Source organism: Crocodylus porosus, unplaced genomic scaffold, assembly GCF_001723895.1.
Source record: "Crocodylus porosus isolate Cpor-Errol unplaced genomic scaffold, CroPor_comp1, whole genome shotgun sequence".
NCBI classification, from domain to species: domain Eukaryota; kingdom Metazoa; phylum Chordata; order Crocodylia; family Crocodylidae; genus Crocodylus; species Crocodylus porosus.
This window is the reverse complement of record NW_017728909.1, coordinates 54,597,692-54,613,182: the sequence shown is the minus strand read 5'-3', so window position 1 is coordinate 54,613,182 and position 15,491 is coordinate 54,597,692. Positions and strand designations below refer to the sequence as shown.

Below are 15,491 nucleotides of genomic sequence, written 5' to 3'. Positions count from 1 at the left end.
AGGTCTGCGGACTACGGGAGACTTTCATTTTTGGCCCCCAACTTGGGGAAGTGCCCCAAGTGCCTGTACTGGGTCGAGTACCCATAGGACTTTAGGCCTGTGTTTCCCCGAGGACACAGGGCTGAGAGTGAGTCCCTTCTTGGGGTGGTGGCAGCTATGTTACCCCCAGGCTAGCGAGTGTGCTCCAGGAAGAAGGTCAGCCAGATGTGAGGCACCTCTAGGGAGGCATTTGGAGCCTGGAAGGTGGGCGGGCGCAGGGAGATGGGCGGCTCAACGCAGGAGTGCCCCCTACTGGCCCGCCACACATGGGCCAACCACAGGTGACACTCTGCTAGAGTTGGTCCTGGCCAAAGGAGATGACCTTGTGACCAACTTAAACACTGAAGGAAGTCTGGGCAACAGTGACCATGAAACCATCATGCTCACTGTCCAACGTGAGGCAGACAAATCAGATAGTGGGACTGAAGTCTTGGACTTCAAAAACGCAAACTTCAATGAGCTTAGGTCACTAGTAAGGCAAATGCTGCAGGACCAGGGACTGAAGGTGAAAGATGTTCATGAAGAGAGGTTGTTTCTTAAGGACACAATCCTTGAAGCACAAAGGAAGTCCATTCCCATGTGGAGAAAAGGTAACAGAAGTGCTGGGAAGCCCTCTTGGCTAAACAGGGAAATCATGGTCCTGTTAAGAAAGGCTTATAAACAATGGAAGCTTAGGGCAGGCCCCAAGGAGGACTATTTCATGATGGCCTGCATTTGCAGGGAACAGATAAGATAGGCTAAAGCAGTGATTGAACTTAGATTAGCAATGAAAATTAAGGACAACAAGAAGTCCTTCTTTAGGTACATAGGGAACAGGAGGAAAACAAATGGAAGTGTGAGGCCACTACTCAACAACTCAGGAGAGCTGGTTTCCAGCACCCAGGAGAAAGCTGAACTTCTGAATGACTACTTCACCTCAGCCTTTCACCAGACTAAGGGGAAAACCACACCGGGTAGAGTAGAGGATAAGCACAGTAGGAATAATCGCCTTCCTACTATTGTTGTAGAATTTGTGTATGACCCATTAATAAAATTAGACATATACAAGTCAGCACGACTGGATGATCTTCATCCCAGAGTGCTGAAAGAGCTGGCTGAGGTCATTGCAGAATCCCCGATAAAACTCCTCCACAACTCATGGTGCTCTGGAGAAGTCCCCGAGGACTGAAAGGGGACCAGTGTTGTGCCCATCCAGAAAAAGGGCAGGAGGGAGGGCCCAGGTAACTACAAGCCAATCAGCCTACCTTCCATCCTAGGGAAAATCTTAGAAAAGTTCATCAAGGAGTTTATCTGCGATAAGCTGGCAGAATGTAAGATTCTGAATGACATCCAGCATGGCTTCGTTGCAGGCAGGTCTTGCCTTACCAACTTCATGTCCTTCTATGACCAGGTAACTCACCACCTGGACACAAGAGTATGGGTTGACATTGTAAACCTAGACTTCCAAAAGGCCTCTGATCTAGTATCCCACAATGTCCTCATGAGAAAATTGAAAGGATTGTAGGCTTAACTCTGAGACAGTCAGGTGGGTAAGACTCTGGCCGCAGGATAGGACTGAGAGAGTTGCAGAGAATGAATCTATGTCATCCTGGCAAGAAGTGGGCAGTAGTCTCTCACAGGGGTTGGTGCTTGGTCCAGTACATTTTTACATCTTTATTAACATCTTTATTAACAACTTTTTAAACATCTTTATTAATGATCTGGATGTGGGGGTAAAGATCTCGCTGGCCAGCTTCGCAGATGACACCAAGTTATGGGGGAGCATGGTCATGCTTGAAGACAGGCTACAGTTACAGGCAGACCTAGACAGGCTAGCAAGTTGGGCAGATTGGAATCTGATGAAGTTGAACGGCGAGAAATGTAAAGTGCTCTACCTCAGGACAAGCAACCCCCAACACACCTATAGGCTTGGTGGCACCAAACTGATTAGCACCACAAATGAAAGGGACCTGAAAGTAATAACAGACCACAGTATGAATATGAGCTGGCAGTGCAATGCTGTAGCCAGTAGGGCAAATAATACTCTGGCATGCATCAATCGATGCATCTCCAGCAAAGTCAAGGAGGTGATTCTTCTGTTCTACTTAGCACTGGTGAGACCACAGCTGGAGTACTGCATCCCAAGTCCCTCAGCCTCTCCTTGTAAAGCTTGTTCTCTTGGCCTTTGATCATGTTAGTGGCTCTCCTTTAGACTCTCTCAAGCTTATCCACGTCTCTCCTGAAGTGGGGGGCCCAAAACTGTATGCAGTACTCCAGCTGTGGCCTCACTAAGGCTGAGTAAAGCAGGAGGATAATCTTTGGGTCCAGCATACTTCCTGCCTATGGCAGGGGGGCTGGACTCGATGATCTTGTGAGGTCCCTTCCAGCCCCTATTGTCTATGAAAATCTATGAAATCTCTGAAATGGCCTGGGCCCTGGGTACCTGAGGGACTTTCTTCTTCTCCCTTATGTCCATTGCAATACCTGAAGTCTACTAAGAGCAACATCTTGTGGTCAATCAAGACCCCTAAGTCTTTTTTGGCTATGATGCTAGTGAGCATCACTGCTGAGCCTATGAATATGATGCTTGTTTTTCCTCCCATCAGGTTGTGGTCCTTGCGAGCCTGTACAGGTTGGCCTGTATCCCCAGCATGTCCTCCAGTGAGACTAACTTCCCCCATAGTTTATTGACATCCGCAAACTTTGCCAGTCCACATCTGATGTCTATATCCAGATCATTAATGAAGATGTTTAAGAGTACTGGCCCAAGCACTGAGCCCTACCACTGGTCACCTTGCACCATATTGATTTGCTTTCATCAATTAATACTCTTTGGGTCCGAACCTGGAGCCAGTTCTCCAGCCATTGGACCTTGAGATGCTTGAGGCTACAGTTCCCCAGCTTAACCATGAGGACATCATGGGAGACCAAGTCAAAGGCATTCTTGAAATCCAGATATATGACAGCAACCTCATTTCCCTTGTCCAGGCAATGCATCACCTGATCATAGAAGGAGACAAGGCTGGTTAGGCAAGACCTTCCAGCAACAAAGCCATGCTGGCTGGCACTCAGAAAGTTGCCTTCCATTAGTCTGTTGCTGATGGAACCTTTGATGATTTTCTCCAGGATCTTTCCAGGGATTGGCCTGTAATTCACTGGATCGTCTTTCCTTCCATTCTTAAAGATTGGGACCACAATGGCCTCTTTTACAGCCTTCTGGTACCTCTCCCAAGCACCACAAGTTCTCTGATATCTTAGTCATAGGGCATGCTATGATGTCTGCCAGCTCCTTCAGGACTCTCTGGTACATTCGGTCCGGGCCTGTAGACTTATGGATGTCGAACCTCTCAAGGTGTTCCCTCACTTGATCTATGTCAGTTGTGGGCCCTCCTCTTGCCCCCTGGATGCTTTGTCTGATAGCCAAAAATCACCCAACAAGCTATTGAGAGCTGGTGCAAATTCTGAAGCACTGGAGTTGCATACCTCTGGCAACCTATCACTATGAGAAGGAATGCTGCTGTATTCTGCACCATCTGCAGTTTCTGGACAGTCTTCAATGACAGCTACAGATATGTAGTGCACACTGCAGTACATATATACTACAGAGTAAAGGTGATAGAGTATGAATTGGAAGATTACTTGTCATATCAGAAACCCGAGTCATCCAAATTAACAGAAGTTAAAAACCTTGCATCTCTTCTAACTTGCTATAGAGATATATCTTGGAATCCAACACCAACCCCCCCACAAAAAACAAAAACCCACCAACCAACCAACCCACCAACCAACCAAGAAAAGGGACTGTCGTTTTATTTTTGGGATTTGGTTTAATTTAAAGAAAACAGAAAAGAATAAAATAACTTAAGAAACATCAGGTTTTGGTTGCTAACATTCCTCCCCAGAGGACAGCTAGGTTCAAACTGCAGATCCTCTTTCTTCCAGAGCATCACTCTGTGTATCTTTATATTCAATCAGCTGTGACTAGAACCACTCATTTTCCCCCAAGAAAATCTATACCTAGCAACAGGGTGGGATGTTTCAGGCTAGTCTGTTCCAATGTAATTCTGACTTTTGCTATCATGATTGTATATAGCCAAACACCAGAATTATCCAACCCAGTATTCAGGAATTTAAAAGAGCAGAGAGGCAGAATTTGGGTTCATTCTTGATGACCATTAAAATTAATAATATATTTTAGGTATAAAATTGGATTTTAAACTTAAACATGCTCATTGGCATCCAGCCATAACAATACATCAAATTAGGTTATTTTCTTGCTGATTTAAAACAGCAAATCTCTCTAATCACAGCAAATGTCCTTATAGTCTACTTGTTTCCCTGTCTACTTAGACAGCTCATTATTTATTGGATATCACAGACAAAAGGGCAAAATTAATATTTTCAAAATTCATTTACTACAGAACTTGAAAAAATATCATTTTTGAAGCAAACAGCACCAATCATTTTCAAATCCCCTAAGGTAATTCCCATATATAATTTCATTCCCCTAAGAGTATGTGAAAATGTTTCCATGAGTCAGTAACAATATTAAAGGAAATGATTCCACATTTAGAAACAGTATCTCGAGGCATGGTTCTGTGTCAAAGGAAGATTGGCATGAAGGCTAAACCAGTTGGTATAATAGGATGCTATTGACAATTAAAACTATGTTTTGCTTCAGAATCACCACTAGACATGTCTGTTTTCTCCTAGCTCTAGAAAAGAGGTTAAGACTTGCAAGTGATATTATATGATAAACAGATGAACCCACAACCTAAATGAGAAGCCCTAGAGATGACTCTTCAATTGATACCTGCCAGTTGAGTGGATAAAAAACAGAATTAGAAAATTCAAATGAACGACATTTTCTGGTAAGGAGCAAGAGAAGTCATAGAAAGAAGAGCCAAAAAGGGCAAGCATATTAGAATAAAAAAGTTTAAACTTATTTGTAGGATTCTTGATTTAAAACAAATAAACAAAAACAAGTTTTAGTTGGTTCTTATCTGAACTAGTTTACCTATCCCTACTGAAGACGCAACATTATAAATATACTCCTAATGCTATTCTTTTCTCTGATGTAAGTCTATGTTCCCATTTTAATTTATCTTCATTTCAAGAACTTCCTTTTTTTCCTTGTAGATTATAGAGCAACTAGCATACTCAATTTTAGGTATTACACTATTTGTTGGAACCAGTGAAAACCATTTAAAGAAAAATATTTTACATTTTTACAGATAAATCAAAATTAAGGCCTCATTTTTTCTTACCTTAATTTTGTCTCATCATTTTATGGGTGTAAATATTACCAATGGGTGCAAATGATGTTACAAAATGGAACTCAGGCATTTTTGCAACTTCTACTACTGTACCATAAAATGCAATTAAAAATGAGAACTTTTTTCATTCAGAGAGAGAGAGAAATAAAATAACATGACTTGCATAAACTTTAAACCCTTTCTTACTTTTTGTTTACTTGCAGATCTGTCTCGTGTGTAGCCATTTTCGGTCCTGTTCCAGCAGTCGTTAGAGCCCTTTGTCTCCGCTTTCTGCTTGGAGCTATATCAACCATGTCTGGGCTGTTTAGAAGGGAATCCCTTCTTTCTGTACCTGCCAAAATATAAGGAAAGAGAACAAAAATTGACAAGATGCCCAAAGAAACAACTTTAAAATAAAATTACACCTTTGTATATCAGGAACTATGCTGATAACATGCTCAGAAACCACAGTAATGACCATTATGATGACCTAAATGGACAGAGAAGGAAATGGCAGTTACCAGCAAAGGAGTGCAGACAGGACCAGAAGCAAGAATATATGATTTCCTATCCTGTTTCTGCCACATGTTTGCTTTCTAGCTTTAGATTTTGTCTATGTCTCATGCATTCTGTCTGTAAAAAAGGATCATCTCCACACACCTAACTCACAAGAAGACTATAGAAATTACTGAAATTATTGGTAAGGAACAGCTCTTTAGAGAAGCTAAAGGAGTCAAGAAAGAACTGATCTTAATATCTGGAAAGTAGCAGTGGCTATAAGATTTTGGCATGCAAAGACTAGTAGAGAGTTTTGCTTTGGTGTTATCCTGTTCCCGATGTGTTCATGAGTCAAAAACCTCCAGTGTTGGGGAAGTGCTGTCAGTGTGACACTAAGGAGACTCAGGAATGCAACTGAGCAGAGGTATTCATCAATCATGCTTTTCCAGATCTATGATTTGATACTTTTCCCAGATCACTCCCATGTAAAAATCCTTAAGGCCAATGTAAGGGGCGATGGATCTTCTTGATGTCATGATACAAGAAATGAGGACTGATTGACAGCCAGGGAGACTTTGGCTGTGTGGCCCAAGATGTTGTCCCTTACTAATCCAGATCTCTAGATGACTGTTCATCAAGGTGAAGTGAACTAGCATATTGAAGGCACCATGCCAATCTGCCATCCCCTCAGTCCAATATATTGACTTAGTTTCCTGACGATTCTCTTGGTACTTAAACTATTCTATCCCTTGAGATGCAGAAGCAGTGATAGCTTCAAACTGAGCTGGAGATTTAGATTTGTTGGTAACAGGAAAGCGAGTTCATTAACAGAATTTCCAATTTCCTTCATTAAAGCAGTAACATGCATGTATAACAGGTACAGGCCATCACAACTCTTATGCTTCATTGTTGACGTTTGTCAGCCTGTGCTTCAGCTGAAGCCTTCTTTCCCACTAGTGGTCCAGAAACTACAGGTATCAGCCTTAACTCAGTAAAGTTATATTAGTAGATCAATTAAATTTCAAAGTGAATTAGGGATATATTTGGTAGTCGTGTTGCTCTGAATCATAGAAGTAGGGTCAGAAGGGACCTTGTAGATCCTCAAGTCCGACCCCCTGCCTGGGCTGGAGAAAAACTGGACTCAAATGAGTACAGCCAGGTAGGCATCAAGCCTCCTCTTAAAGATCCCCAGGGTAGGAGCCAGCACCACTTCCCTTGGAAGTTGGTTCCAGCTCCTAGCCGCCCTAACTGTGAAATAGTTCTTGCGGATGTCTAATCTAAACCTACTCTCCAATAATTTGTGTCCGTTATTCCTTGTCATGCGCTAGGGGAAACAGTGTCTCCCCCAAACCCTTCTGGTCCCCCCTAGTGAGTTTATAGACAGTCACCAGGTGAAAGTTGAACAGGTTCAGGTCCCACAGTCTCTCATTGTAGGGTCTGCCCTGTTGTCCCCAGATCATGTGGGTGGCCCTCCTCTGGACCCTCTCAATGCTGTCCACATCCCTCCTGAAGTGGGGCACACAGAACTGGACGCAGTACTCCAGCTGTGGCCTGACCAGCGTCGCATAGAGGGGGAGGATAACCTCCTTGGCTCTACTTGAGATGCACCTGTGGATGCACGACAAGGTCTGGTTAGCCCTGCTGAGATTAAAAGAAATGCAAAAATCTAGAATTCTTGGTTCAGAGGTGATACCTTTTATTAGACCAACTAAGACATTGCAAAATAAAGTACATTTTTCTGCAAATTTTTTGACTCACATGCCTGCCATCAGGCTCAGGGAAAGTTAAAGATGGTAAAAAGTCCCCATATGTACGATTTCTTATTTTTGTTTTGCAATTTCTCAGTTGGTCTAATAAAAATTGAATTAGTGCATTGTAACATTTTATGAGGGATATAAAAAAATAATTCCTCCCTCAACTGTGATTACTGATTTTTGAAGTAGCATGATCTACCCACCGAGATTCTCTTCTATAAATTTTAATATACAAAAAGTAGTGATCACCATCCCATAACTCACTGGTGGCATGTCCTCGAATGCTGCTTCCAGCCACTTGAAATGAAAAGGTTGAAACATTAAAAATTAACATTAAAAAGTTAAAAAAGAGAGGAAGAGAGGAAATTACAATGTTGCCCCTAGCATCACTTGCTCAGCAGTATTGCCCAATGGCCTGTAAAAGTTCAGTACCACTAATACATACACACAGTAGTTGTGTCTAAGTTTTCTTCCAGGCTTTCAAAATGTTGCTGTACACTTTCATTTAGCATGCCTATTTTTAAATTTAGAAACTTCAACCATCTGGAATTTTTAAGATACTGACATCCAAAATAGATTGATTTTTCAGCTGAAATGCAACAAAGAAGTGACTGGGGCCACGGAGAGGCATTCATTTCTAGAAAGACCACTTGGGAATTAGAGTGTACGTGTCCCAGCCCTCTGGCTAGAAAGCTACATAGCTGAGCTCGCCAGCCAGGTGACACTAGAAAACTGTACCCTAGGTCACCCCTGCTTTTAAGAGAGCCCCTTGATAAGCAACTTGCCTGGAAAGGGGGAAAGCTGTCAATAGGTAATTGGCAGCTGCTGAAAAGCAGCAGTTTCCACAAAGTCCCAGGAGAATGGCCCCTTTCTAGTCCATAAACCAGCTGACTCACGGGGAGCCATTATCCCATAGCAGGAACCCTCCTGGTTCCCACTGCAGAAGAATAGTCTTCTCTCTGTGTACTCTTTTGGGCCAAACCAGAGGACTGCATGGGAGTGCCCTTGGGGCTGGAACCCTCCCAGAGCCCCAGGAAAATGCTTCCCCTCTTTACCTCACAAATCACAAGCAGGATAGGATGGGGAGTGTCCTCCTGTGGCCAGATCCCACCCAGAGCTCTGGTTGCCTCAAAGGAAGACTGGTCCTTGCCCCGCTCCCTGCCTCCCTCCTCTAAGTTGACCTGGAAGAGTATGGGGGGTGGGAGGCAGCTATGCCCAAGGCAGCAATCCTTACGTTTGATAACTTGTGCTAAAATGGCTGAGGTAAAACCTCGGCTCTCATTTTAGGCTTTAGTCCACTCAGTATAGCATATATAGAAGGTGAAGTCTTATGTGCACTAAATCTTAAAAACATGCTAGTTACATAGCTCACATACCTATGTACCCTACCTTAATCATTAGTGAAAATGATAGTTATTAACTCTAATAATAAAACATCTGTAAACAAATGTACACAATTTACTGTTTACTGAAGTGATATTTAAAACAGCTTGTCTAATGCTCATATTAACCACATACAGTTCATCCAAACTTTAGCTGGTAAAATTATTTCCTTTGCTTGTCAATATGCATACATTGTGACCTGTCTAGACATCAAATAAATCAATTTAATTTTATTACTGTAACTCTTGTTCTCCCTTGCTTCTATTCCTGTCTCACATTGCTCGCTGTCTCTTATATCCAGTACTGCTATGGAGTGAGGACTGTAGTTTTCTCTGCGTGTTCGGTAATTAAGCTAACACACTTGGATGCCACATAAATAATGCCTCTCTGTGTTTACATCTGCATAACGTATAGAAGCAAGCAGTAAATTTAGGCTCATACTCAACACTGCTGATGCTATAGGGGTAATTTTACTTGCTTTACACCAAAGTCCAATTGAATCTTGTAAGAGTGATGTGAATATGGTTTATGTGCATTACTAGCATAGTACATTTACATGTAAATTCTAGGTTGACAGAGAACTTTAGTCCCTGTAATTGAATGCAGTTTTGCTATAGACATTTTAGACTGTCATGTTTAAAGAAAATGTTTTTCCATGATCTCTCAAAGCAAAACAGAACTATTCACCTAGTGAGTTCATTTTGAACAATTAACAAAATAAGCAGCAATTTCTCCTTAAGAATAATATTTCTAATTCCTAATAATAAATTGGAATAATATTTATAACTTGGATTGCATACAATCTTATTTCATGATGAGAAGAAGGCTGGCTTATCGATTACATTACACTGAAGCATGCTTTTAAGCCAAAGCAATGTATTAACTTTAAAGCTAGAACTGGTAATTGAAACACTGTAGTATATATATTTTGAAATGCAAACTATGAAACATCATAATACATCTTCAGATGCATACCTATTTCTGCTGCCCAAATCTAACCACCCACATAGGTTCTTAACCTGCATACAGGACCTCCACTTAATGCAAGAGGTATACAATCCCACTAGAGGAAATGCCTTGCTGGACTTGATGTTAGCTACAGGGGATGACCTGGTGGGGAATCTGCAGGTACAAGCTGTCAGCAAGACAAACACCTTGCTGGGGTTGTTTGACCCCAGTACTCTTTCCTGCCATGGCAGGGGGTCGGACTTGATGATTTGCTCAGGTTCCTTCAGACCCTACCAACTATGAAACTATGAAACCTAGGGGGATAGTGACCATCCCTTGATTGAATTCACTATCTGGTAAAAGGTGGGTAAACTAACCAGGAGCGGTGAAGTGCTAGACTTCAGAAAGGCTAACTTCAGTATGCTCAGGAGATTAGTTAGTGAGGCATTAAAGCTCAAGTTCACTGGTGAAATGGGGTTCCAAGAAGGGTGGTCATTCCTCAAGGGAGCAATCCTATGGCTGCAGAAGGAGACAATTCCTTGTGACCCCAACATCTATGAATCTACCAATCTATGAATTACATTCAAGTGTGTGAAATCATGAGTTTTGGCTGAGACGCATGGGAATATCAAGCAAATATATTGTTTAGTCCTCAAGAATGTGGTACAACTGGGGATGGTTTTTAATGTCAAAGTATTTTTTCATTCTGCTCAATTCCCCTCCAAGATTTCACTGCCATCATTAACTGAGGGGTCAGTTGACTTCAGCAGTGTTACTACTCCTTATTCTTTTCTTTTTCTTTTTTTTAACTATAAACATGGGTGAGCAATGTTACCATTCTGTTAACAGGCACAAGTTTCAGTACAAAAGGGATTATTAAAATTTATGAAGTAAATCATCCAACTTACCCTGAAAAACCATCTTATATACACTGAAGAGGAAAGTGGTTCTTAGTACACATTGTAAAGCTGACATGTCAACTGCTACAAGTACAGAGAGGTAGTTAGTGATGTGAGTCTGCTGTCAGGCAGACGACAAAGTAGATTTGCACATTAAAAGCTAACTAAATGAGAGATGCATAAGCTTTAGGAAGCCACAACTTCATTCATCGGATGCTAAGAAGGGATTCCTACAAAAGATGGAATTAATGAGAGAATAAGGTGGTAAAGGGTTATTCAAGCTATTAGGTAATTTATGTGCTAATAAGTTACTAGATCTTAACAAAATATACCATTTCCTAATGCTTCCCCTTTGTAAAATAGAGATTATTATGTGCTGTGCTTATGTGTGGGTCTAGCGGCAGTTCAGAATCATAAAAGATTATTACGGAAAACAACTTAAGATGAAACCCCACAATCTTCTTTCTAGCTTGGGAGACCCAAAATGCAATGAAATCACTGCAATTCTGATGTGTGCAGAAGGATTGCTCTTATTTGGGGTTTTGCTATCCTTTGTGTGACATGAAGTTAAGTTCCACAATGGAATCAGGCAGAATGAACAAGGGAGTCCTAGAACATAACCTATATCTGGTCTGAGAATGGCATGAATCCAATGCTTATGAAACCAAAGATGAGCTCTGCTTCAGCCAAGAATGTGCCATGCCAAAATCCAGAAAGTTTGAATGAGTACATCTGTACTACCACAAAACGCACGATGGTAAATAGAAATCAGGAGAGAAAATGAACAGAAAAATTATAGCATGCTTGAATGAATGAACGAATGAATGAATGAATGAATGCAAGTAGGAGCCACATCTAGGCTGCAGCAACACCCCATGCCCAACCTACAGGTATAAGGGAAGATTCTATTCCCCTAACTGACTGATTACATTCACTTGGGCTTTAAGTTGGATGCATAAAATTTTTCTCTTCGTTTAAAATGCAAACCTCCCAATGTGCTCCTATGGCATGCATTCACTAGCATTAAGATGAATAGCTGTAATTATTGTATTATTCTATTATTATTTAGATTTCCTTAAATTATTTAAACTTTTAAATGCTTCTGGAAACTTTGTGAGTGGTAGTATACAAAATAAAGCTTTACTATCTATGTTAGCATATAAACAGCAGTATCATAGAATCAATGGACCAGAAGGGACCTGCAAGATAAAGTCTGATCCCCTGCCATAGGCAGGATGTTAATGAGCTCAAACTAGCTCAACGAGGTGCTTACTCAACCTCCTCTTGAACATCTCCAAGGATGGTGACCGCACCACCTCTGCCAGGTGTATGTTCCAGGTTCTAGTTACCCTTATGGAGAAGTTCTTCCTTACGTCCAGCCTAAATCTCCCTTCTATTAGTTTGTGACCATTGGTCCTCATCCTCCCAAGGGGTGCCTTCTTGAAGAGTTGCTCCTCCAGATCTTGGTGCTCCCCCTTGACATACTTGTAGGTGGCTATTATGTCACTTCTCAGCCTCCTCTTACTCAGAGTGAACAAGCTCGGTTCCTGAAGTCTCTACTCATAGGCCTATCCTCCAGGTCCCTAATCACGTGGGTGGCCCTTCTCTGCACCCTCTCGGGATTATTCACATCCTTCTTGAAGTGCGGTGCCCAAAGCTGGGCACAATTGTGGCCTCACCACCACTGATTAGAGAGGGAGAAGCATCTCCCTGGATCTGTTGGCAACACATCAGCTGATACACACCAGAGTTCTATTTGCCCTGCTGGTGACTTCATCGTGCTGTTGGCTCATATTCATCTTCTGGTTGATTGTGACCGCCAGGTCCTGTTCAGATGTTGTGCCAGCCAGTGGGCTACCACCTACCCTATAGCTGTGGTAAAGGTTCTTCCTACCCAGATGAAGGACCCTGCATTTTTCCCTGTTGAACCTCATCTGACTCCATTCAGCCAATAGAACCAGTCTGTTAAGGTCATCCTGGATCCTTGTCCTATCCTCTGTTGTGCCTGCATTCCCCACAGCTTGATATTACCTGCAAACTTAATCATGGAGCATTCCACCCCCTCTTCCAAATCATTAATATATATGTTAAAAAGTATGGGTCCAAGCAGCAATCCCTCTGGGAAACTACTGGAAACAGCCTTCCAAGATGAGGTCGTCCCATCAATTATAGCTCTCTGGGACCAGTCTCTAAGTCAGTTATTCACCCACCTCACTGTAGGTTGATCCAATTGATCCCATTTTGTTTCATAATTCCCTATGTCCTGTAGTGATACAAGTAACTTTTAAACTAGACCAGGTGAATATATTCAAGCAAGGTGCACAGCCACAGACATTTTTAAGTGTTGGACCCACATGTATCACAGGGGAAGCAATCACTTCTAATACAGAAAGATTGTGGTTAACATTTGTAGTACATAGAAATATAAATTGGAAAACTGTAACAGTACAGTAAAACTTCATGAATCTGGATCTCACAAATCTGCTACTCTCAGAAATTCGGCATTGGAGTGGCTGTTCTGGTACCGGCTGCTGCCCACCACCCCTGGACGTGGAGGGGAAAGCTTGCATGAGGCAACTGCTACTACCATTAACCACCCCATGCCACACAAGGCTGCTCAGGGATTGCCCGCTGCTAACCCATCCCCTCCCCGCTCCGTGAGCAGCCACCACCTGGATTTCAGAAATCTGGGATTTTCAGATATCTGGCTGGTGCTCAGTCCTGAGCATGCTGGATTCATGAGGTTATACTGTGTTACAAAAGGGAATGTTACAAAATATGGCAAATAAGATCCGAATTCTGAAGACATTTTAAAAGCCTATGATCTTTGAAGACCAAGGGGAAATAGCCCATGACAATAAGAATGAAACTAAAGAAAAGCTCAGGCTTGTATATTTTTCCATTATATTAAAAGACTTAAAGGCAAACTCAGCCTGATGATAATAAAGTGAATGGCAGCACTCATGCCTGTAGATGATGTCTGAATTTGGCTTGTGTAAACCCTATACACACTACTAACAGATTATGTGGAGTCACTTTGCCCTTTATATAAGGTAGCCTACTGACACTGCTTGCTATAAAATATATTTATTAAAATGAATAAGTCATAAATCCGCCTCCAGTACAAAAACTATGCCATATTTATATATAGCAAAAGAAAGAGACAGACATATCATTTATAAAATATGATATGTTTACATGAATATATAAATGCCTTGTAACACAATAAACATGGAATGCCACAATGCTCTTTTTACAGACACTTTCGGCGGCTGTTATAGTCTGCAAATAGGCTTTCACTTTCAAATATTTACCATATCTCAGTTACTCTTGAATTGAATTTGTTTGGTTTAAAAAGAAAAAAAGTGACTTATTTTTAAATTTCTAGTCCTTCACACTCACCTCTGGATCTGAAAAATCAAACTTCATTTTTTGCACTTCATTAACTACAGTGAAAAGTCTACAATTTGGAACTTAGTTAACAACTCTGTTAAGAATTGATAAGGTAAGATAAAATCTGCTTTTTGAGAGCTACATTAGCTCAGCTTTAACAGGTGTAATAAGTATTAAATGCTTAGCTTTGTTATTAAAATATAGGCATCTGGAAGACACACATACAGAAAATCTTCCAAGTAAAAATGTTCCAAAATTTAAATGCATTTTTGCTTTTGATAAGAACACTTCATACATACAATATAAGCATTCTGAATACTTCTATTTGTAAAAGCTGCTGTTTCAGCATAAAAAGAAGACTTTCTGTGAGATCTGACCTCCAGAGAAAAGTCATGAAGGCATAACTCTTCACTTTCCTCAATGCTTATTAGAATGTGAAACTTCAAGGAGTAACCAAAGACAATCAGTTGGCTGATTTCATTTAAGTGCATTCATTTCCAAAATATCTGGTGAACCTGCCACATTTACTTATCCTATATTTAAATAATCTGTTCCTTGCAGATTGTGTTTTATATAACACATTTAACAATTATTTATTAAATGACAGAGGCCCAATTCTGTTTTGATTTATTCAACACCGACTTCAGAAGGATGAATAAAATGTAAGGGAGTCTCTACTATTTACAGCTGAGAAAACCTGTACTTTTGTGTTGCTTTACTGATAAATTACACACCCGTTATATACTTTTGATAACTATACCTTAGAATCATATGCTTTTGATCATTTCATATATTGGTCTTTATTGCTTAACTACAACAGAATCTGGGTATGAGCATGTGTGTGTACATATACATATAAGTTAGTCAGCTATTACTTCTCTAAAACTGGAGGCTGGGACTGGATGGGCGTGCCCAGTGCCATCCGGTGGTGCGAAAGGACCCACTGTAGGCCAGGCAAAATTGCTGTGGGCCAGACCCAGGCTTCAGACCTTATTTTGCTCACTCCTGCACTAGAGGCTTGGTGAGCAATGGCAGGACAAGGAGCAGAAACCACTCGCTGCTCCCGCCAGGCAGAGTGGGCCCATCACTGTGTCAGTTTCAGGGGGTGCATGCACACAAGATGTTTACTATGCAATTGACCAATTTAACTGCACAGTAAACATCTTGGTATCTATACATGTGCTCCTACTGGGGCACACAGAACTAATAAACTCTGCAGCAGAGTAGTCTTGTAAAATGCAAATGCAGTAAAAGCTGTGTTAACTGGCATTCTATTATCCGGAACTCTATTAACTGGAATTTCCGGCTGGCTAGGTGGACGCGGCTGCCACTGCCACCCACCA

The 15,491-nt window shown here is 41.4% G+C and overlaps 1 protein-coding gene across 2 annotated transcripts in view; it reads right to left on the bottom strand.

Moving 5' to 3' along the window:
• XRCC4 (X-ray repair cross complementing 4) overlaps positions 1-15,491 on the bottom strand; it is a 315,755-nt gene that overhangs the window by 94,220 nt on the left and 206,044 nt on the right. For both annotated transcript variants that reach the window (XM_019532322.1, XM_019532323.1), the window contains exon 7: positions 5,481-5,625. In XM_019532322.1, coding sequence (XP_019387867.1) covers positions 5,481-5,625 — 145 coding nt within the window. The remainder of the gene's footprint in view (positions 1-5,480; positions 5,626-15,491) is intronic.